Below are 24,831 nucleotides of genomic sequence, written 5' to 3' on the forward strand. Positions count from 1 at the left end.
GGAACCTGTAAGACAACTGAGTGTTGATATCTGTCTTATTTCGTAATGAGACAGACAATGCAAAAATGAAGTGTGTTCTTATGGTATTCTCATTATGTTGTCTTCTACTACAGTTTGTTTACTGATTTTGTCCAATCGGTAAAGCACTTAAAAAATCTTGTTGATGTGAGCTAACACAAATTAATTTTAAATAACTATAGCTTACTATTTATGTTTTATAGAAATGATATAATAGTTAGAAATATTAAGTCTACTTTATAAACTGCCTGGTCCCCTCAAGAAATTGTTGCAAAATGTACTGTTTTATTGGCATGCCTTTAGCTTTGATTATGGCCTGTATTTACTGTGGCAGTTTGCCAGTTTATGTGCGAAAATAATTAAACAGTTTGTGTCCGAGGAACCTTGGCACTGTTGTTCTGGAATATGAGCATGGCTCATACCAACAGAAGCAACCCAAGATCATAACATTGCCTCTGCATGCTTGTACAGTGGTGTACATAGTGGCCACTATGCCAGACAGGTGTATCGATTCATGAGCCTAACAAATGTGTGCGGAGAGGACCAACCTGCCGCGTCACACACTTGCTGATATTAGATGAGGTGATCCCCCTGGTTGAATGTGCTCTAATTCCTTGAGGCGAAGTGAGCCCACATGCCTCATAGGAGAAAAAGCATCAGGAGAAAGAAAAAAAAACACACTAAAACAAAAAACAAATAGGCTACACAAATAATTATAGCCAATATCACTACTTGAGAATAAACAAAATGATTTCCATTTTCAAAGCTCAGTTTACTTGCTGGACGTAGCTAATAAGCCATACATCATACAAGCCAAGACCACGGGTTCAGTGGCACGATCAAAGCTGAAGGGTAAAGAACTGCTGGTACACTGCCAGAATGTGGTAATCCAGCTCAGCCGTGAAGAGCAGGTTCCCCATCGTGCCCATGTACTGCTGCATGATCACATGATTTGTTGCAGCCTCATTGGGCAAAAGCATCTCTTACCCAGTGTGACAGCGTCTATGTAGTGGCGACCGCCCCCCGGTTGCGGCCCCCATTGCATATAAAAAGCTGCTCTTACTTATGCCACTGGCTGATGCGGTGGACGTAAATCTGAAGAGCACGTACTGGACACAGTAAGTGAAGTCTCTCCTGCTCCGGAGCTGTAAAAGGCGGAGGACAGAAGGCTTCAAGAACAACAGGGTGCATGGTTGAGAATGGAACTTTCGGAACATAGTTCTGGTGAGGATGCAAAATGGCTGACTAGCCCAGGGGCAAAGTCTAGGCAGGATGGGGAGACTGACAAGGCGTGCAGATCTCTAATTCTCTTTAGAGAGGTAATGGCCATAGAAAAACCATCTTAAGGGTCAGAAACCTGACAGGCGCTGACTCTAGTGGTTCAAAAAAGGTGTCAATTAGACCTTTGAGCACGATAGATAAATCCCACGAAGGAACAGTGGCTCTAGTGGGTGGCCTCAACCATTTAGCTCCACGAATGAAACAGGCAACTAAAGGGTGCTTTCCTACAGTAACCCCATCAATCAGAACGTGACAGGCTGAAATAGTGGCTACGTACATTCTGAGAGTACTAGGGCACCAGCCCGAGGACAACTTTTTCTGCAGGAACTCCAGCACTGAAACAATTCGGCAGTGGACTGGGTCTACATGTTTCGTCATGTTTTCTTTTAAATACATTCCATTTGAGGGCATAAACTCTTCTAGTGGAGGGAGCCCTAGCACTTAGAATATTCTCAATTATGCTGGCTGGAAGACCAGCTTGACTTAGTTAATTATGTTCATGGGGCCAAATGTGAAGGTTCCAAAGCTCGGGCTGGGGATGAAATATTGTCCCCTGCGCCTGAGATAGAAGATCCCTCCTCACCGGAATCACAGACGGTGAGCCGTCGAAGAGAGATATTTGATCTAAGAACCACACTTTGGTCGGCCAACAGGGCGCTATCAGTAAGAGGCGCAAACCCTGTTGACGACCCTTGCCAAGACGCCCGGGAGCAGAGCTACTGGGAAAAACGCATAAATGCATAATCTGGGCCGTGTACAGGCCAAGGCGTCCAGACCCAGGGGAGCTGGAAGAGTCAGAGAGTAGTAAAGGGGACATTTGCTGTTTCTTGCGATGCAAAAAGGTCCACCTCTGCTACATGAAATCTTTCCCAGATTGACTGACTACTTCAGGGTGGGGTTTCCACGGCAGAGCTTGACTGGACAGCACATCTGCTCCCACATTCATATGCCCTGGAATGTAAATTGCCCTGAGGAACATGAACTTGTCCTGTGCCCAAACCTGGTGCGCTAGCTTATTCAAGCGGCGTGAACGCAGTCCGCCCTGGCGATTAATATATGAGACTACCTTAGTGTTGTCCACCCGCACTAGGACATGGTAGCCTCATAACTACTGAAGAAAGTGCCAGAAATAGAGCCATTATTTCAAGGCAATTGATGTGCTGCGTGAGAAGATGACCTCTCCAGCTCCCTTGGGATGGACGATCATCTAAGACCGCACCCCAGCCCATGAGGGAAGCTTCTGTCGTTACCATCCTGCAATGACAAGACGGTCTTAGAGTGGGACCATAAGTAAGAAACCAGGGTCTAAACCACATAGAAAGGGTACAATGCCCCTGGCGTGCAACCCTTATTGGGGATTGGCCCTCGAGTAAAATGCCCTGTTTCTTAGCCACAACTGAAATGCTCTCATGTGCAGAAGGCCCAAAGGTATCACCGTGGATTCAGCTGCCATGAGAGCTAGAGATCTCTGAAAGTGATGAACAGTCACTTTCCGGTCTAGCTTGATTTCCTTGAGGCTGTTGAGAATGGATTCGACATGAGCGGGAGACAGCTGTGCCCACCTTACGATCGAATCTCAAGTGACACCCAAATATGTTGTTCTCTAAAACAGGAAAGAGCACGCTTTTCATGGCGTTGGGTCTTAATCGTAAAAAACAAAGATGAGCTAGGATGACATCCTGATGTCAAAGCGCTAGCTACTGAGACTGGGCCAGCCAGTCGTGCAGGTAAGAGAGCTAGACCAAATAGAAGGACCCGATACTGGTAAGCTTCGACCCGAACGTGAACCTCAGGATATGTGTTATGGCAATATTTCTATATGAAATTATGCGTCCTTCACATCGATTGTCACAAATCAATCGCTCAGTAGGATTTGAGAACAATTATTTTGACAGTCAACATTTTGAAGCTGTATTTATTTATTTTTAGATAGCGGTTCAGCCCGCAAAAATCTAAAAAATTTGACGCAGCCCCTGTTCCTTTTGGGAACCAAGGAATACTGACTGTAGTAGGCTGACCTCGTCTGGTAGGGGAACTTGTTCTATGGCCCCTTGTCCCAGCAACTTCTGTCAGCAAAGTTTCCGGTTTCACGGAAGTGGTGACCATGCCGTTGAAACGCGGAGGGCGATGTGCAAACTGAATCCTGTAGCCTTTTTCTACGGTCTTTATCACCCAGGTAGATATGCCTGGCCGTAGCTTCCACGCTGCCAGTTTCTCCGAAAGGGGCACAAGTCTTAGCACTCTAGCTTCACCGGGGGGGCTTGGGGTCTTTGGTTGAGTGTTAGTGGTTACAGCAGAATATGACCGAAGGACTAGTGTGCTGTTGAAGACCGGTGTTGCTTATAGAAAAGAATGTTATGTGCCCCTTCCTGGGCATAACAATGTTTCCTATAAGGAACTCCGGTCTCCAACAGCACGTTAGTCCTTCGGTCATATTCTGCTGTGGTCACCCCCACGGTCCTGAGCGCATGAGCTTAAGGACTTTTTTTTCAAAAAGAAGGCAGTTCGGCGGTCTGATTTCTTTAAGATACCCCCGTCCTAACGAGGGAGTGCTGACGCTTTCCTTCTGACCTGCTGTTTGGAAAGCCTTTCCTACCAGGGTAGAAAAAGTTCTACACGACTTGGAGGGAAGTGTTGGCTTTAGTGAGGATGATGTCCCAGAAGAGAGATAGCCCGCGAGCGTCTCTTCTATCTGGGGCATCACCATATAACCTTGTGCTTTTGCATCAATGATATTTGCATAAAACGAAGTCGATGGTACAAAAATACGGGATGAATAAGGCTTGCTCCAAGAAGGAATTAATTCGTTGTGAAGGTTGTCAAAAAGGGGAGAGAGCGGCGTTGTGGCTCCATCTCCTGGCCACTCGACAGAAATCTGTCGTCCAATTTTTAACATTTGGAAAAGGCTTGCTCCTGTGGCCAATCAATATGCAGCCGCTTAACTGCACGCGTTATAACTTTAAGCAGCTCATACTCTCTATCTCATTCTCTCTATCTCTGGCTTGTGACCCCCAGGAGTGCAGCGCGGCTCGTGGTTCTCCAAAGAACGGGAGGCGCGCGCAAAACACTTTCATGGGAAGAGGATCACAGTGTTCACAGTCTCCTTGAAGCACTTGGAGAGCGTGACTTTCACCCAAACACTCAAAGCAAAAATTGTGGAGATCACCCTCCAAAAGGAAATATTCGCAAGGGGGGGGGACATCTCACTTTAAACTCCGCCCTTATATTGGTGAGTTAAACACTTTTCTTTGCTTTTCAATTTGCTTTTTAATTTGCTTGTAACACACGTGCACAATGCGGTCTGAATACAAAAGATCTGAGCAATGTTTCCGGTTTACTCCTATTTATAACCTGCAGGTGCGTCTCATCAGATTTTATAAGCCAAAATTTAGCGTGTTTGATACACACATGCTTCACAACCGGCAACAGAAAAGATGTTCCAATAGGTTTTCAGGTTAGAAAAAATTAATTTACACTCATATTGTTTCTGACTGGTTGATTTTGTTGCAATGTTGTTATCTGATGTCAAGCTGAGCAAGCAGAGAGGTTGAGAGACAGTCCATGAGAGTGTTTGGACAGGCAACTTGTACAACTTGTGCATATGCAAAAGACAAACTTTTGTCCCCCATTTCTTTTTTAACCCCATGGGTAACAGGATGAAAAAAAAATAAGGGCAGATGTTAAAGCAGGAACAAACTGACCAAAAAAATGGAAACAAATAATGATCCTGCTTGTTTTGCACAAATATTTACACCATGTTTTTGGTTTGAGACAAATGTATTTTGGCAGCTACAAGAGAGATTTTTGTGTGTGGATCTGCAGCACCGCCAGTTCAGCAATTTTTTAGATAACTGATTATTCTATTTATGGTCAAATTTTGCATCAATACTATTATAATATTTTATACAACTTTTTAAATTATGATCCTTGGCTCTATTTCCTGGTGATATGAAGATATGATCAAGTCATGGTGATTTGAAAGTAGCAGAAAATAATGAGCTTGTAAAATAGTTTCAATTCAATTTTATTTGTATCATGCTTTATTTGTATCACACTTTTAATGTCATTTTGGTAACTGATTAGGTGTGTTATGAACATTAAAAACTACATGTATTACAGAGTATTAAACTTACATATATTTTATTTATGTATTTTCTTACTTTTTGCTAATCGTCGGCTGACTTCTCTACTTATTAAAGCATAAATGTTGTAGATTAAATACAATTTTAGTTATTCTAATAAACTTCAATCTACTTGACTCAAACATAAGCATTCAGGTGTTTCAGCTAATCCTTTTCTTCTTGTGGAAGATATTTCCATCTGGCATCACACTCCAGGTGACAGTAGTCTCCAATATTCCATTTTTCTTCAGTTTCTGCTTAATCTGAATCAATCAACCCAACAAGAAATTGAAATATGTGATGGGAGAAGCAAACAATTATTAAAGGAGCAGAAGTCTTTAGGAAAACAGGAAATTCAGAATGTGAGCAGTAAAAAATGGTATCTGGGGCATTTTATACACAATTTGTCAATATTTTAAAGACGTCCTGTAAGTCACCTGATCTAAGATGGACGACTGCACACTAGGATCGAACACACTCCAATCAGACTTCACTTGCAGTCTCACTGTCTGACTTCTTGTTGGAAAATCTGTAAAACATGCACGCAAGCACAAACATAAACACATACACATACCGAGCTGGAAAGTAATGAATTAGACGTACTTGCATTACTGTAATTAAGTGGATTTTTTGTGTACTTCTACTTTTTAAAACTTTAAAATCTGTAATTATACTTTTACTTAAGTATATTTTGTTCGAAGTATTGTACTTTACTACATTTTAAATCATATTCACTACTAAGTAAAAAATAAATGAATGAAAATAAAAAAATTATAAAAACAGATGTGCAGACACAGCTAAAAGTGAAATGCCAACAAATTCTTATAAAGCAAACCTCTGGTCATATTTAAGCGACCACTTTAATTTGAAGCACAACAAAGGCAACAGATTTATTACGCAAGGATGTTTAATCCCCCACCCCACCCCCTTTAAAAAAAAAAAACTCAGTAACTTTTACTCTGATTAAATTTTTAATGAACCCCTTTTTGCTTTTACTTGAGTAGATTTTAATGAGGTTAACTTTACTTGTATTTCAGTAAAAGTTTACTAAAGTAACGGTACTTTTACTTGAGTACAAAATTGTATTATTTTTTCCACCTCTGTACACTAACAATGAATACTATTGTAGATATGGGTTGAAATATGGGCATTATGGGCAGTCACCATGGGTGGTATGGGCGCATGTGTGAGCTAGCCAGTTTAGTTTTAATTCTTTTTTGACAGTATTGGTGTAATGGATAGTGTTTTGATTTAAACAAATTGGTAGGTTAGGGTCAAAACCATTTAAAAAAAAGAAAAAAGTAGTAGAGAAATTGGCAAATGATAAGTGTATGTACCTATACTCTTAAAGAGAATAATATTAGGTGAAATTGTATAAAAAATATTATATTACATAAATAATATTTAAAGAAATTGGCAAATACAACACTGATTTCTTACATATCATTGGATATAATTTTAAACAGGTTTTGACATGTTAATAACTGCAGAAAAACTATTACACCCTGGTGAGCACATTTACATTTTGCTAATATATATTTTTATATTTTCTAATATACTGTATTGAATTTTACATTGCATTGTGCTTACAACTAGTGAAGGAGGTGTATGGTTCATTTACCTCCTATTTGTAAGGGTCCACCACCAGACGTTGTTGTTGTTTAGGTGTTAATTTTTGTTGGCTGACTCAGTTTCCCAGAAGGCACCTCGGGCAGGTGATGCGAGTGCACACCTAAACCGAGGTAGCCATTAATCTAACTATAAATAGCTGTTTAGTCTGGGAAACTGGGTCGAGCATTTTTGGTTTAACCTCTGTCATTTGTGTGGGCATTTTGTGTTTAGTTCTTTTAGTTTATATTTTGATTTATGTTCTGGTGACTTGGGCTCTCTTATTGGCAATGTTTTCTGTAAATATTTTGTGTGTCTATGTTGGTGGAGCTGTTGCAGTCATGTCAGGTGTGGTTGTTGTCCTCCTGTTTTCTTGTGTTAGAGCAGGTAAGTAGATAGGTGTGTGTGTTGAGCTAAAATCTATGTTGAGTTACTGTAACTAGCATGCTTCTAGCCATAGCCCCTTTGTGTCTCTAGCTTTTCTGTGTTTCCTGCCTCCCTAGATCCCAGTGAGCCTAGCCTTTGAGTGTCCCCTAGCCTAGCCACCGGGTATCCCTTGTCTGTGTTTCTGTGCCCAAATTCCCTAGTGTGTGTTGAGCTATTAGGTAAGTGTAGCTTAGTGCATGTCGGGCTAAAGACATGCTTAACTAGGTGAATGTGTAGCTGACTGCCATGGTAAGAAGTAATCTTAACCATGTTTAGCTAAAAGCCAGCCTAGCTGATTGCCAAGTCTTTAGCCCTAGTCCCGTCTCCGCTAGTCTCTACGTGTCTTGTCCAGTTTCAGCTCCACACGTAGTTGTGTTCTTTCCTGTGTTTCGTCCTTTTGCCTGTGTGGTATTTGTCCTTTAGCCTGTGTCCTGCCAGAGAGCCCTTGTTAGCACAAAGTTAAGTATTGTTTGAGTTTGATTGTTACTTTTGTTTGTTAAGTCTTTACTTATACTTTTATGTTTACCATCATTAAAATACTTTTTTTTTGTTGTTGTTTACACAACCCCTCTGCCTCTATGCCTGCTCCTTCCGCCCACGGCGTTCAACACCAGCCACTACACCCTGAACGTGACACTATTCTGAAAGTTTTATATATTGTGGAAATTAGTCTAATTTTATCGAATGAGTCTTTAAATTAGATTAGATGTGAATATTTGAGGTAATTTACACTAGTTTTCTAATGTTTCCATTTATTGAACTGTAAGATATGTATACTATATTTTTTTGCAGCAGATATATACCTATAAAATTAAATGTTTTGGGGGCAGTGGCAGGCATTTGCCATTAAATTAATCTTAGATGTAACAGCTGAAAAAACTAAAGACTTACTGGTGTGACAGAAGAAACCGTACAGGCTGGTGCAAGATACATCATTTAACAGGTCATTATAAACCACAGCACAATTCTCAACTCCTCCACTGTTATCAGGTTGTCCAGGAATCCAAGGGAGGTTTGTAGCATTGGTCCCATCTGACCACTTCCAAGTGTCTCTGTATAGTCCAATCCAGGGATCATAAATTCCTGACACCTGCCCTATTATGGAGTTGTCTGAGCTGCTAAAAGAGATTGCCAAGTCTGTGTGATGTTGTCGACAGTAAGCTCGAGCATCAATCCAGGTCAACACAGGATTAGTGATGCTGATGAACCTGCTAGCACCACTGAATTTTACTGTGCGGGGGGATAAATAAATCACATCTTTGTCACCATCTGTCTCTACTGAAAATATGAAACCATGGTACAATGTAAAATGTGAAAATTTTATCCTCAAACTAAAAATAAGCAAATCAACAGAACTCACCATCGTAGCACACAAAGGCTCTTAGCTGTGTACATGGAACATCCCACCATTGATCATTTCCACCCATCGCAATGCATGCTTCACCTGGTGCATTATTACCCGGCTCTCCAGTATACCAGTTGGTATAAGTGCCACTCTGCAATGGGATGTCGCCTAAGGACCAGCGCCAGCTATTGACATCATTCCACAATCCGGCCCAGACATATGTTGCCAGACCTTTGCTTATTGTTACTTTGTTCAGTCTTAGCCAGTCAGTATTACTTAAGATTATTGCGAGGTCAGTGTACTTCGCCCTACAGTAATCCTGTGCAGCAGTCCATGTCATTGGTGTTGTGATCAGCTCATATCTGTGAGGCATGGTTAGCAGGATGGATACAGCAACATGGACCAGACCTGTTGGTGACATTCTATTTCAATATATAAGTTTAATTTGCTAAAGTTATCCAGTGATTTAATATTTAAGCTCCTCCGTTTGTGTCACAGTCAGTTAGTACACGTCACCCACTCAGCCGAAGTGAATTAATAATAACTACTTACCTGATAAAGAACTGCATCTCATAAACCTGCCATGATTTCCACAACTGTAAATAAACTTGCTCATCCTTTAAACTTACCATCTTGTTGAGTTCGTCTTTGTTACAAATTGAGAATGATTAAGAAAACATTTAAGAAATTACTACCAGATACTCAAATAATTCAGATTAACCATTTTCTTACAAAAAATATGGTTCAAGATTTTTTTTTTTCTAAACACGTGCTGAGATCAGTAAAATTACATACCATTGATATAATATAATTTATTAATTTAATTTTACAAGAATTACACATTTTTTGGAATACATTATTTAGGATAAACTGGTGTTATAATGTAACAATTTCACATGATGATGAGGTGTCCTATATTAAAAATAGATAATGTACACATTGTAATAAATTAATTTTAAAGTAACATTTCAGAAATCATAAATATTAATTATTTTAAAAAGCTATTAAATTATTGAATGAGTAATTATTCTTATTTAATTTTATATAAAATTAAATAAAACAATTTTATTCTTAGTAATTATATATATATATATATATATATATATATATATATGTTACAAAAATGTGGTTTGTAAAAATGCTCTTACCAGTGATGCATAGAAGAAGAACAAGATTCAGCTTCATGATGGACAAGTTTCTAAAAAAAATACAATCTTAAGTACAAAATAAGTTACAAGTATGTAACTATGCAATATGGATTATACTTTCCCAACAGTTTTTCCGGATGTTACCAAGCCATGTTTATTTGTGTTACTTTTTAGTATATGACTTTTGAACTGGTAATTTGGTTTCCAAGTTTTGACTGCCCTAAGAGTACGTGTTTTGCCGATTGACCGACCCTTGCCTGTTTCTGGATTACGTGTATGAACTGCCTATGTTTGTTTTGAAAATTGGATTAATAAATCTAGTTTTGCTTACCTACACTTGTGTCCAACTATACATTAATCCTGACAGAATACTTCGCTGCAGCAGGAGAAATAAACGTGCTTAAAGCACTCTTGAGTCTTGCGATCAGGGGTGTAGATTTAGGGTGGACGGAGGGGATGTGTCCCCACCAATATTCTCTGACCATTGAAATGTCCCCACCAATAATTTAATCCACTTAAAAAAATAAATAAACCATGATGTCAACATTAACCTAAACACGCAGAAAGGAATAAATCATGTTCTCTTCTTGAGTCCTCCCGCCCCCAAAACACATATGAACATTTTGATTGGCTGTGCCTTTTATGATGTGCCTGCTATCATGTGAGAGGCTATGGCTGCGGTTAGATACAAGCAGTGCCAAATGCAGTGGAGTTTTTTTCATGTTAGGTGACATACATGTGAGGATGGCGGCAGCAAAAAAAAAAAAAGCTGGACATGAGCTTTTTTTCAAAGAAAAGTGTAAGTTACTTTAAGTTCGCTAGTCAACCCATCAAAGTAACGACAACAGTTAAAGTTAATGCTAGTGTTTTTTTTTTTTTACCGCTTTGACGCACATTCATTATAGCAGGACAGGCTATAGTCTGTGAATACGAACTTAAAACTAACAGCAGATTAAACAGCTAAATGTAAAAATATAAATATGATCCCTGTCAGTTCTCATAATTTAATGACGACTATTTGTAAGAAATCAGTCTTGTAAAAGAAATTGATATGCTACATACTAATATTGCCATGGCCAAAATTTTGTCGACAGTTCACCAATAGATAATCTACTTCGCACAAATAGTTTTTAAAATGCATTCACTGACTTGGCAAACATTAATGATTTAATTCGAGATAAGACTCAGAAAAAGTTAAATAAAATGATTGCTGTTGAAATGACGTGTTTATCCTGTTTTGTCAGTTGACAGAACCTAAACAACTGTGCTGTATATCAGACAGCGATGGAGAGAAGGGGTCACATGAATGTTGGTTATATATAACATGTGTGTGTATTATACATGTTGATTATAGTAATATTTAGCATTATGAGGAGTGATAGGCTGAGGATGTAAGTGATTCATTAGTGTTTTTGGAAAAAATTTTGATCTGACATGTCTTACTTTTTTTGGGGGGGGGTTGGGGGTGGGGGAGTCATAGGTCCCCACCAATGTCTAGAGCAAATCTACGCCCTTGCATGCGATAGTATTAAATGAGTTTTTTCAGGACATCACTTAAATCTAAATAGACATGATGCAAATTCAACATGACCATAATAACATGGAGGCATTCCTGGTGCAACTACACTAGCCAGCCGTGTCATGTCTCGATAGAGACTAGTGAGTATGAGCCCATGCAACTGGGAAGGATGAGAGTGTCCGACAGCGAGCAAAAACAACGGACTGTGGTAGCGCTTAGCACGCAATCGCCAACTGTCCCCTACAAGAAAGTAAGAGAGGAAAGGAAAAGTCCAGTACAGCCCCACCCCCAAGCTAAAATGATGAAATTAACCGTTCTCTACCTAACTTATCTTAAAGAGTCTGGATAACATACTCAGACATTTTTTATTTTATATATGGTTATGGTTATATTGTTAAGTATTATTAATATTGACAAAACTGCACTATTATATTAATCCATGTATTCTTGTATTATCTTTGGAAAACATCAAATCAGTACAACTCCTCTCTTGCAATCTTTCATTTTTAGATTGTCAGATTTTTCATTGCCATTACATTTCTCCTTGTTTTTTTTATTCCATATTTGGAGATATGTCAATTCTGTTAATATATTCACATTATTAAGAGTAGATATGAAAGGAATTACAAATGTAATATTCACTAAAATATTTATTATTATTATTATTATTATTATTATTATTATTATTATTTATTTATTTTTGCTTCTGACATCGCTTCAGTTCGGACATTCCTGCTAACTGCTCTGCGTTTGCTCCCTATATCTGTACTTTTCTCTGATTTCTCAAAGAATTTTACTTCCGCAGATCAACACAGTGTTCAAACAAAATACTCAGCAGATGGTCTGCATGAACCCCCTCAGCATACACCCGGTGAGTCTAGTAAATCTAGCAAATTTCAACATTGCCAAGAGTATAGGAACATGCCGAAACTGATTGACAGATTAATCAATGGCACAAACAAGAAGCAAGACCCAAAGCTACTCGAGACATCAGATGGTCACGAGTATCTCATTTTGCTGTGAGAGCATACTCTTCTTTAGATATGGCTATGATAAGACTTGCAAACACCTTTTTGCCACCCCCATTCATCTTGAGATTTAAAGCATTAATGAATGTGGGTGAGGAAACTCTAACTGTGATATCAGATCAGCCAGGAACTAATGTTGCTACCAACAGGCACTCAAAGTCGAGCAGACAGTGGGATTCAGCTCAGAGTGAAACCAAGGTCAGGACTCTGATAATCGGGGACTCCATTATCAGGAACATCAGTAGCAGGACAACAGTTTCATACTGCTTTTCTCAAGCAACCGTCTCTTCGAGAACTTTGAAACATTCTGACAAGCACAAGACTGCAAAAGAAGGATTTCAGTAAACTCTTTAAAACACTTTAAAGACTTGAAATTTAGTTGTTCATCAGTGGACCACTCCCAGCAAGGGGGACTAACATGGTTTCATGGTTGCTTGGGCTGAACACATGGCTACAAAGAACCTGCAGTTCAAAAGGAATCAACTTCATCGACAACTTTTATCTTTTCTGGGGCCATAGACAAGCCCTTAAGTAGCCTTAAGGGTGCTTAAGGAAAAAACTTACTCCTCGCTCTACACAGAACAAAAGCGCACGCTAAACCGATGCGTGTTATTTGGGTTATATAACAAAAGTTTTGGGTTATAATGCAAATTATGACTTTTTCTTTTCTTCTGCCACTTCTTTCTCTTCCTTTGTCCCCTTAGAGACTTTGTAGTAGGTTTTCTTAGTTGAATATATAAAAAACAAAATATCGCTGATTATCAATGCGGGAATAAATGGTGCATTGTCAAGGTGCAAGTTGATCTTGTAGCTAAACTATTTGTTTTGGGTTAAAGCGCCATCTAGGGATCAATGTGTGTCAGCGACAGCTTCCCATTCAAAATAGGCGGTCAAATGACCAGTGAATCGCGTTAAAAGTAGGTGACATTGGCACGGCGCTTCTAGTGTATTACAGTACCTCGCCTCGTGTCCATGTATATAAGTGAATTTAGGAAGAAATTTTGTATTCCTGACTGTAAAAATTGGAAGAAAAGCATTCAATCCAAAATGTTGCTATCCCCCCCATATCCTTGGCAGTATGTTTAAGAACATGAAGTGTTGTGTTGCATTGTGTCTGTCAGAAAACGGAGATCATGTCTAACATTGTTTATAGTGCAATCAATTATACTTACATCCAGGTATGCCATGTAAATTCAGATTGCTTTATCATTATGGTAATCACCGTGATATTAGATATTATATTATTATATATAGTATAGTATTATATAGTACCTATATATAAACTTACTATAAACTTTAAAACTACCGTATATTTAGAACAGATTACTCTTAAATTTCCTTGCAAATAGAAACATCATATGTGAACATAGGTTAATGTAAATGAATTTCTTTTTGGTTCAATACAGTATCTATCTATCTATCTATCTATCTATCTATCTATCTATCTATCTATCTATCTATCCAATAGTCATGCATCAGATGTAATACTTAATTTTTTTTTCTACATTAGCAACTCATTAATAAATGAATACATTTAACAAACATGCTACTTATTATGTGGTTATAATACATTTACAATATTACTAAACTTTAAGTTATGTTTTACAAAACAAATCATTTAATATTTTCTTTATTCTAACAATAAGGATAAAGTACTGAACATACCTGTAGAATAAAAATCTAAAGGCTTTTTTGCTTCTTCAATCCCTATTTTTTTTCATCTTCAATGCTTGTACACAAGTCTCTCGAAAGGTTACCTGTTTCCTTCATCTGTGCTCTTCTTAAACCTGAAATAATTACCATGTGTGTGACTCTGGACGCCTTGTTTAAACAAAACCAAATGCTGACCCACTGTCTTCAAATTTCAGCACAGAAAGGAAGTAAATGAGTTCATCATGTCACCTTTAGTGTGGAACAGCCACGTTTCAATAATTTGATACAACATTTAAAGGAATATTATTATTGTTCCTCTAAGTAAGTTCCTCTTAGTAAGAATAAAAATGGCAAAATTCAATCCACTGGGAAAAATCCAGCTGTATATTTATAATTGTTGTTTAAAAAATGAAAAGTCTAAAAAGAACTACAGAATATTATAATCATAAAAGGAAATGTACTGTTCGTTGGGTAGTAAATGCTATAAAAAAGTCAAAAGGAAATTTCTACACACCATACAAAGTAAGGAAAAGAGCATTGTATTTAAATATATTTTTCTTAATAAATTAAAAGCAGCCCTGTTCTTTGGTGTTGGAGTCCCAGGTAAAACTAACATACACCCTATAAAACTATAAAAACCAATGTTACCTGTTTTACATGGAAAAACAAGTGTCACTTGAGACCAACAGTCAGTGTAACTGGTATAAATGTCTCCTAAAAAGTATTTTATTATAATATGTTACTGCAGTCAGTCAGTCAGTTCAGTGGTCAGAGTGGCAGCGCTGGAACTTGAAATCAGCCATTACATTGTACAGTAACTGCAGTCCAGAGATGTTGGAATGAAGCAGATGATTAAACAATTCATAACAAGTAACCAATCAGATTACTAGAATATCATGGGCAATTAATATTAGACACTAGAACTTGATGTAGTTTTCATTAGATACTCAATCTCATACCGTACATGAGGACATTCATTCTGTCAGTCATTCAGTACATTCAGGTCATCAGACTTTATTTTATAGCTACATATTATTGCTTTGCCTAGACCAGAAAAACTAAAGCAACAAAACTCTTTTGTACTTAATACAGGCCAATAATTGGACCCTTTTGAAACGCTGATCTTTTATTTTGATCACTAAAATATAATCATAAATATAACCTCAGGACCTTTCCTTCCCTCCTTTAGTAGAATTTTCCAACTTGTCATCTGACGAGATTCAACAGATCATCTCGTCATCTAACCCCACCACCTGTTCATTAGACCCAATCCCCTCCACAATGCTCCAGGCCATCTCACGAGACCTCCTTCCCTTTACCACAGCCATCATCAACCAATCCATATCATCTGGTCATGTTCCTGCCGCTTTTAAGAAGGCGAGGGTTATTCCCATCCTCAAGAAACCCTGCCTGGACCCATCAGAAGTTAACAACTATCGCCCGGTATCACTGCTCTCTTTTATTTCCAAAATTCTTGAAAGAACGGTTTATAATCAAATGTCTCTTTATCTCTCACAGAACAACCTTAATGACCCAAACCAATCTGGATTCAAAGTGGCACATTCCACAGAGACTGCCCTTCTGTCAGTCACTGAGAAGCTCCATGCTGCTAGATCTGCTAAACTTTCATCTGTCCTCATCCTCCTGGACCTGTCAGCTGCATTTGACACCGTGAACCACAAGATTCTATTATCTATTCTTACAAGCCTTGGAATTTGTGGAACAGCGTGGCAATGGTTTGCTTCTTACCTAAAAGAAAGGTCATATGAGGTAACATGGAGGGGATCTACATCTGCCCCACGTAGACTCTCTACTGGTGTCCCGCAGGGCTCAGTACTTGGTCCTCTTCTGTTCTCCCTCTATACCCGGTCTCTTGGTAAGGTCATATTATCGCATGGATTCTCATACCACTGTTATGCAGACGACACTCAACTTGTTCTCTCCTTTCCTCCCTCTGACACTCAGGTTTCCACCCGGATCTCAGCATGTCTGGCAGACATCTCTTTTTGGATGGCTGCTCATCAGCTGAAGCTTAATCTCAGTAAAACCGAACTGTTGTTTATCCCTTGTGACTCATCTCCAGGGCAAGACCTTGTGATATCCATGGACAACAACCAAATCACTCCCTCAACCACTGCCCGCAATCTTGGGGTAACCGTGGACAATCATCTGTCATTTTCCCCACACATCGCTAACCTTACTCGCTCTTGTCGATTTCTTCTTTACAATATCAGAAGAATTCGCCCATTTCTTTCTTCACAGGCTACTCAGGTGCTTGTTCAGTCCCTCGTTATTTCAAGACTGGACTACTGCAACTCGCTCCTGGCAGGCCTGCCTTTGTCCACGATTCGTCCTCTGCAACTGATCCAGAATGCAGCAGCACGACTCGTTTTTAACCTTCCCAAGTTTTCCCACACCACCCCACTCCTCCGCTCCCTGCACTGGCTTCCTGTAGCTGCCCGCATCAAATTCAAAACACTGATGCTTGCCTACAAAGCTAAAAATGGCCCAGCACCCACTTACCTCTCTGCGCTAATTACACCACGAACTGCACCACGTTCCCTCCGATCCTCCAGCACTGCTCGCCTCATCCCACCATCTCTCAGGGATCGAGGGCGGCATTCATCCAGGCTCTTTTCTGTTCTGGCACCTAGGTGGTGGAATGAACTTCCTCTAGATGTCCGTACATCAGAGACTTTGACTATCTTTAAACGACGACTCAAGACGCATCTGTTTCTCCAGTATTTGGACTAACCCCCCCCCCCAAAAAAAAAACAAAACTCAGATGTGTTGGACTAATGGTACTTAGTTATTAACCTAGTTAACCCAGTGTAAGTATGTATCCAATGTTGTAAACATTAAAGCACTTTTTGTAAGTCGCTCTGGATAAGAGCGTCTGCCAAATGCCTAAATGTAAATGTAAATAATCATCATTAAAAATTAAATATTAATTGTCTCTTAGATATCTGTTGAAATATTTGTTTTTTTTATTTCTTTGTTTATCTTCTGATCATAGGCAATTGATGTTATTATAAATTATTATTATAAATATAATTTTACAGATAACTAATAAATTGTTATGCAGATGACACTCCTTCTCTCCTTTCGTACTTTAGACATTTATGTTTCCACTCGGATCTCAGCATGTCTGACAGGTATCTTATCTTGGATGGTAGCTCAAGCTTAAAAAAATAATCTCAGCAAAACCAAACAGCTGATCCTCCCAGTTGATTCAGCCTGTCAGGATCTTATGATCTCTCCAGATACTCTAAGATCACTGCCAGCGACCTTGAGGTAACTCTGGACAATCAACTCTCCTTTCTCCCTTACTGTACATTGCTTATGTTACTTACTCTTATTGATTTATTCTTTATAACATAACCTGGAAGGTGACCTTGAAGATGGAATTGACCACCCGATTTATTTTTCCTGCAAATTTAATGAACACCAATTTAATTACTCCACTAACTTGCAGCTCTTGCACTACTTATGGCACTCCAACATTTTGAAGTGTATGTGAGTTCTAGTTCACTCCCTGTTGTCGTCTATACTGACCATAACCCACTTGTTCTTCTGTCAAGAATGTATAATCAGAACCAGAGGCTGATGCGCTGGTCTCTGATTGTACAAAACTATAATCTAGAGATCAAACATAAGAAAGGAACAGACAACATTGTAGCTGACACCTTGTCTCGATCTGACATGTAAGTCTGTTTTTTTCCCCTTCTACTTTTTAATGAATTTGTGTGGGTTATTGTTTCATTTTATCTTGATTTTTTTGTTTTGTTTTACAAAATGTTTAAAATGTTTGTTCCTAAAAGAAGGGGGTGTTACGTTCCAGAACATTATTGGGTGGTTGTTTTTTAGTGCCGGTTACCCTTTTCTTTTACTTCAGGTTTTTTTCTTTTTTAGGTTATTTTAGTGGTTCCATCCATTGCTTGCTGCTTCTGATTGGTTGGCTCATGTCCCATTAGGTAAACCAATCCCGTCATTCCACTCTTCTGATTGGCTGCTCCACATCTCAGTACTTTCGACCAATCCTCATCCTCCAGCTGGCTTTTAAAAAGCCATTTCAGGAATTAGAGGCAGGCTTGAGATTCACTTTGTCCTGGCCACACTTTGTTTATTTTATTCGTCAATATGCTGGTGATCTTTGCGGTTGAGAGACTGGTTTAGGGAAGTAAGCTACGTAGTATACATATCAACATGTAGGTAACCTGCTGTTTGGAGATGCACTAGGTAAGAGGGTGCGTGCCAATATATCCCTTTTGATTTAGATATTGTAGCCAGTTAGAGTGTTTCGTTCATTTTATTTATTTATTTATTCTTTTTTTTTTCTTTCCCCTATTTTTATTTTTCGAGAATTTTTATTTCCAATCTTCTTTCCAGTGTCTTCTTGTGCCAGTCCCAAGTCTGGATAAATGCAGAGGGTTGTATCAGGAAGGGCATTCGACGTAAAACATTTGCCAAATCAATGATGCGAATCACGAATATAATTCCCATACCGGATCGGTCGTGGCCCGGGTTAACAACGACTGCCACTGGTGTTGTTGACCTACAGGGTGCTGGTGGAAATTGGGCTACTGGTGGTCAAAGAAGGAGAGGAGAAAGGCGTGCTCGAAAGCAGAGAGAGAAGAGGAAAGGCAAGAGTTTAGAAGTGATAGTAGGGACTTTGAATGTTGGGACTATGACAGGGAAGGGAAGAGAGTTAGTTGATATGATGCAGAGAAGGAAGGTGGATATACTGTGTGTCCAGGAGACCAGGTGGAAAGGTAGCAAAGCTAGAAGCTTAGGATCAGGGTTCAAATTGTTTTACCATGGTGTGGATAGGAAAAGAAATGGAGTAGGAGTTATTCTAAAAGAGGAGTTTGTAAGGAATGTCCTAGAGGTGAAGAGAGTATCAGATAGGGTAATGAGTCTGAAGCTGGAAATTGAAGGGATAATGTTTAATGTTGTTAGTGGTTATGCCCCACAGGTAGGATGTGAGTTAAAAGAGAAGGAGAAATTCTGGAGTGAGTTAGATGAAGTGATGCAGAGCATCCCCAGATGTGAGAGAGTGGTGATTGGTGCAGACTTCAATGGACATGTTGGGGAAGGGAACAGAGGTGATGAAAATGTGATGGGCAGGTTTGGTCTTCAGGACAGGAATGTAGAAGGACAGATGGTGGTGGACTTTGCAAAGTGGATTGAAATGGCAGTAGTAAATACTTTCTTCCAGAAGAGGCAGGAACATAGGGTGACATATGAGTGGAGGCACAAGGTCGACTACATCTTGTGTCGACGTTGTAACCTGAAAGAGATCAGTGACTGCAAAGTGTTGGTAGGGGAGAGTGTAGCCAAACAACACAGAATGGTCGTGTGTAAAATAACCCTGGTGGTGAGGAAGGCGAAGAGGACAAAGGCAGAGCAGAGGACAAAGTGGTGGAAGCTGAGAAAGGAAGAATGTTGTGAAGTCTTTAGGGAGGAGTTGAGACGACTATGGGTGGTCAGTAGGGGCTTTCAGTTGACTGGACAACTACAGCCAATGTGATCAGGGAGACAGGTAGGAGGGTACTTGGGGTATCATTAGGTAAGGGGAAAGTGGACAAGGAGACTTGGTGGTGGAATGAGGAAGTCCAGGAGTGTATACAGGTAAAGAGGCTAGCTAAGAAGAAGTGGAACACTGAGAGGACTGAAGAGAGTAGACAGGAGTACAGGGAGATGCAGAGTAAGGTGAAGGTAGAGGTGGCAAAGGCCAAACAAAGAGCATATCAGGACTTGTATGCTAGGCTAGACAGTAAGGAGGGAGAGGTGGATCTGTACAGGTTGGCAAGGCAGAGAGATAGAGATGGAAAGGATGTGCAGCAGGTTAAAGTGATTAAAGATACTGTAGAGATGGAAATGTACTGACAGATGCCAGGAGGGTGATGGAAAGATGGAAGGAGTACTTTAAGGAGTTGATGAATGAGGAAAACAAAAGAGAACAAAGAGTAGAAGAGGTGACTGTTGTGGAACAGGAAGTAGCAAATATTAGTAGAAGTGAAGTGAGAAGGGCGTTGAAGAGGATGAAGAGTGGCAAGGCTGTTGGTTCTGATGACAGACCTGTGGAGGTATGGAAGTGCTTAGGAGAGGTGGCAGTAGAGTTTCTGACAAGTTTGTTTAACAAGATCTTGGAGAGTGAGAGGATTCCAGAGGAATGGAGGAGAAGTGTATTGGTGCCAATTTTTAAGAACAAGGGAGATGTGCAAAGCTGTGGCAATTATAGAGGTATAAAGCTAATGAGCCAGACAATGGTGCTGTGGGAAAGAGTAGTGGAAGCTAGGTTAAGGGAAGAGGTGAGCATTTGTGAGCAGCAATATGGTTTTATGCCTAGAAAGAGTACATCAGATGCAGTATTTGCTTTGAGGATGCTAGCGGAGAAGTACAGAGAAGGTAACAGGGAGTTGCATTGTGTCTTTTTAGATTTAGAGAAAGCGTATGACAGGGTGCCAAGAGAGGAGCTGTGGTATTGTATGAGGAAGTCTGGAGTGGCAGAGAAGTATGTTAGAGTAGTGCAGGACATGTATGAGAGCTGTAAGACAGTGGTAAGATGTGCTGTAGGTGTGACAGAAGAGTTCAAGGTGGAGGTGGGTCTGCATCAAGGATCGGCTCTAAGCCCCTTTTTGTTTGCTCTGGTGGACAGGATGACAGATGAGGTAAGGAGTCTCCATGGACTATGATGTTTGCAGATGACATTGTGCTCTGTAGCGAGAGCAGGGAACAGGTGGAGGAAAATTTGGAGAGGTGGAGGTATGCTCTGGAAAGCAGAGGAATGAAGGTTAGCCGCAGTAAGACGGAATACATGTGTGTAAATGAGAGGGACCCAGGATGATCGGTGAGGCTACAGGAAGCAGAGGTAAAGAAGGTGCAGGATTTTAAGTACTTAGGGTCAACGGTCCAGAGCAACGGAGAGTGTTCAAAGGAGGTGAAGAGGCGGGTACAGGCAGGTTGGAATGGGTGGAGAAAAGTGTCAGGTGTGTTGTGCGATAAAAGAGTATCAGCAAGAATGAAAAGAAAGGTGTATAGGACAGTGGTGAGACCAGCAATGCTCTACGGCTTAGAGACAGTGGCACTGAAGAAAAAACGGGAGGCAGAGTTGGAGGTAGCAGATCTGAAGATGTTGAGGTTCTCTTTGGGAGTGACAAGAATGGATGGGATCAAGAATGAGTTTATCAGAGGGACAACCGACGTTAGATGTTTTGGAGATAAAGTCAGAGAGGCCAGATTGAGGTGGTTTGGACATGTTCAGAGGAGAGATTGTGAATATATCGGTAGAAGGATGCTAAGGTTGGAACTGCTAGGCAGGAGGTCTAGAGGAAGACCAAAGAGGAGATTTATGGATGCAGTGAGAGAGGACATGAAGTTAGTTGGTGTGAGAGAAGAGGATGCAGAGGATAGGGTTAGATGGAGGCAAATGATTCGCAGTGGCGACCCCTGAAAGGGAACAGCCGAAAGACAAAGAAGAAGAATTTTTATTTTTAGAGAAGACTAGATGGGGAGGAAAATTGTGATTAGTTAGACTGGGTTTTTGGTTTATTTTCAGCCGCCCCCATTTCCAGTCTTTCTATTAGTGCCTGACATTAAACAATTGGTTTGACTTGAAAATATTTTACTTGGTACCACTTCTTCTTGTACCTTATGTAAATAAACACTATTTGCTAATAAAGTATTGAGCTTGTGATCACATTGATTCCAACCCGTGCTGGGAATTCAACTTGTCAATCTCTAGCAAGTTTAAATGTGCGCCCCGTATACCCCTAGACCACCAAGGGTTGTAACATTAGCACAGGCCTTATGGTATTGTGAGCTAGGCAGTTGTTTCTAGGCTTTTAGTTAAAATTGGGGTGATGGGTAATATTATGATTTTAAAAAATGGTGACTGCGTGTTTGTGCAGGGTACAAAGTGTATCCTGCCTTATGCCCTAAGTCTCCTTCAATAGACCCCCCTGCAACCTTGTATAAAGGATAAATGTGGGCAAATTTTTGTAAACAGCATAATCAATGTATGTAAACAATGTTATACTGTATTTACATTTTTTTAATAATGATTATAATTTTTTTTTTAATGATTATTATTATTATAATTATTATTATTATTATTATAAAAGACTAAAATGGCAGTGAGTGCACAATGTGAGCCTCAGCATTTCCCCAGTTTTTGTGTTGTGTTGATATTTATTCTGCAGTAAGATGTTTATTCCTTGCTGGTTTGTTTACTTAGAACAGCCTTGCTTTAACATCCTTCTGTTATCTTTACTGCTGATCTCCAACTCATCCCAAAGCTCTCCAGAACACCAAAGGGGACGCTAAAGCTAACTCCACATTAGCTGTCTTTACCAAGCATTTTCCATAAAAAGGATTATGGACTCCAACATCATAATCTTTACAAAAACATGTTTAAATAGTGCCATTCCAGTCAATGCTATTGAACTAGCTAAAATATACATTCTCCTGGCACACAAGACATCTAAAGACTGTGTAAAGATCAGAGGCGAACAGCTGTGCATTTATATAAATAAAGTTTGGTGTAAAACTCTATTATCACTAGAAATCACTGCATTGCCTAACGTCTTATGGTTAGGTTAATAGACCTTTACATCTGTCCAGAAAATTCACATTAACTATATTGTAGTTACTGATGTATACATCCCTCCAGATGCTATTGCCAAGTTTGCAATAAAACATTTACATACACGGCAATTAGCAAGCAACAGGCAACACATTTACATGCTGCCTTTATTGTTGCAGGTGGCTTTAACCATTCCAACATAAAAACAATGCTCTCTAGTTTTCACCAGCATGTTTTTTTTTTTTACACCAGAGGTAATAAAATCCTAATGTTGTTTGCACACACATATATAACATCCTCAAACCATGATATCATAACCATACTATACAAGACCTTCCTTCATCACATCCATCGATCATCATTCGCATTTATTGTATATAACTCCTTCTTTTGTACTGTTTACATATGCAAATTATAAACAAGTATCAGAGCATGGACAAGCTTAGAATCAGTTAATTCATTTGCATAACATTTAAAGTCATCTCTGCAGCTAAAAACTAACAAATCCCTAATAATCATATAACTATTTACATCCTGAAAATATCCAAGTGACATGGAGGGGAAACAAATCTGCTCCACTCTTCTGTTTTCCCTATATACCCAATCTCTTGGTGAGCTTCATACCATTGTTATTTGGATGACACTATTTTTTTCTTTTCTCCCTTAGACACTCAAAGTACTATCAGATCTCAGCATGTCTGGCAGATATATTATCATATTAGATATCACATCTAATCACATCTTTAGTTGCCGCCACTACAGCAGCCACTAATCTCTCAGCTCTAACCACACCCACACTGCACCATGTTTCCTTCATTCCTTCAACACTGCTTGACTGGTCCACCATCACCAAAGATATGCATCGACAAATACATGCATCTTGAATGTTTTCAACATGACAGTGGTTGCCAAATACCTAAATTTAAATATAAATGTAAATATCATTACGGTCTAGGAATTTTGAAAAGCAAGAAAAAATCCAATCCAATAAAAAATGTGGGGGCATTTTAATTATAAGTATTTTAAAATTATGGATCTACAAAAGAGCTACAATGTTTTATAATTATAAAATAAGCTTAACATTATGGAGTAAAGACCAGAAACCAGTCAAGACTAAACTCCAACACACCCTAAAAAGGTAAAACGCACACGTAAAACACATACATTTCTACATCTATAAAAACAATGTGACTTGTTTTACATAAAAAGTAGCCCTGTTCATGGTTGTTGGAGTACCATGTAAAACACATACATTTCTACAACTATAAAAACAATGTAAATTGTTTTACATAGGAAAACAAGTGTCATCTGAAACCAGCAACCAGAGCCACTGGTTGAAGAGTGAAAGGGGAGGCAGGAGGAGGAGAGACCCGAGGCGGCCGCCGGTCCAAGTAGCAGAACTGAACTTAAGGTAGCCTAGGTAAAACCAAGTAAAACCATAAAAAAAACTTATAAACCAAGTAGGTGTAACTTATTTTCGTTGTGCTTGCTAACTTTTTACCATCAGTTACAATAACTCCCACTGTGCACTAGTTAGCATGATGACAGAGTTTCTGTGCTGGTGCTACGATGTTACTGAGAGTGAATTATTGATAAGGTTAGTTAGTATGGGTTGCCAAACATAAAAAACGTAATCGTCCCGTATTCAGAGAAAATATTCTGCGTTACGTATTGAGGTAAAAAGGAATTTTTTCCTCAATTTGTCCTGTATTTCAGCTAGAATGAAAAAACAAACAAACAAAAAAAACCCCACAAAGCTGGAGTTATCCTGTGTCTTTACGCTGCGCAGCTGCCTCGGCTTCTCTCATTCTCTCCCCCTCCTTCTCCTGTTGATCAGCTGATCGGTTTATCAGCTGTTTGCTGGAGCCACAGCCATAAAAGCTGCTAGTCATGATCGGTTTGGATATGTGAGAGAGAAACATAAAGGTGAAACCAGGAGATGTCCTTATTGAATCATCAGAGTTGAACAGGTGATGGAGAAACAGGTTTATCTTTTAGGTGACATGAATGAGTTGAAGGGAAGTTATGAACTGTTTCTGAGAGACAAATAACACCAGGATCCTTTTCTACATAGCTGACAGCTGGTAACTGTGCAGG

General features: G+C 39.4%; 1 protein-coding gene across 2 annotated transcripts; it reads right to left on the minus strand.

The window, feature by feature from the left end:
* Positions 1-5,343: 5,343 nt before the first annotated feature.
* LOC128508846 (putative C-type lectin domain family 20 member A) lies at positions 5,344-9,155 on the minus strand. Of its 2 annotated transcripts, none has more exons than XM_053480330.1 (4): positions 8,815-9,155; positions 8,346-8,684; positions 5,858-5,949; positions 5,344-5,683 (listed from the first exon to the last, which is right to left on the minus strand). In XM_053480330.1, the coding sequence occupies exons 1-4, from the start codon at positions 9,137-9,139 to the stop codon at positions 5,582-5,584; spliced, it is 858 nt and encodes a 285-aa protein (XP_053336305.1). In that variant the 5' UTR covers positions 9,140-9,155; the 3' UTR covers positions 5,344-5,581. The 2 variants fall into 2 exon arrangements, with proteins under 2 accessions (XP_053336305.1, XP_053336304.1); XM_053480329.1 differs by having other exon boundaries at positions 8,346-8,732.
* Positions 9,156-24,831: the final 15,676 nt, after the last annotated feature.

This window comes from Clarias gariepinus, chromosome 20, assembly GCF_024256425.1.
Source record: "Clarias gariepinus isolate MV-2021 ecotype Netherlands chromosome 20, CGAR_prim_01v2, whole genome shotgun sequence".
In the NCBI taxonomy this organism is placed as follows: domain Eukaryota; kingdom Metazoa; phylum Chordata; class Actinopteri; order Siluriformes; family Clariidae; genus Clarias; species Clarias gariepinus.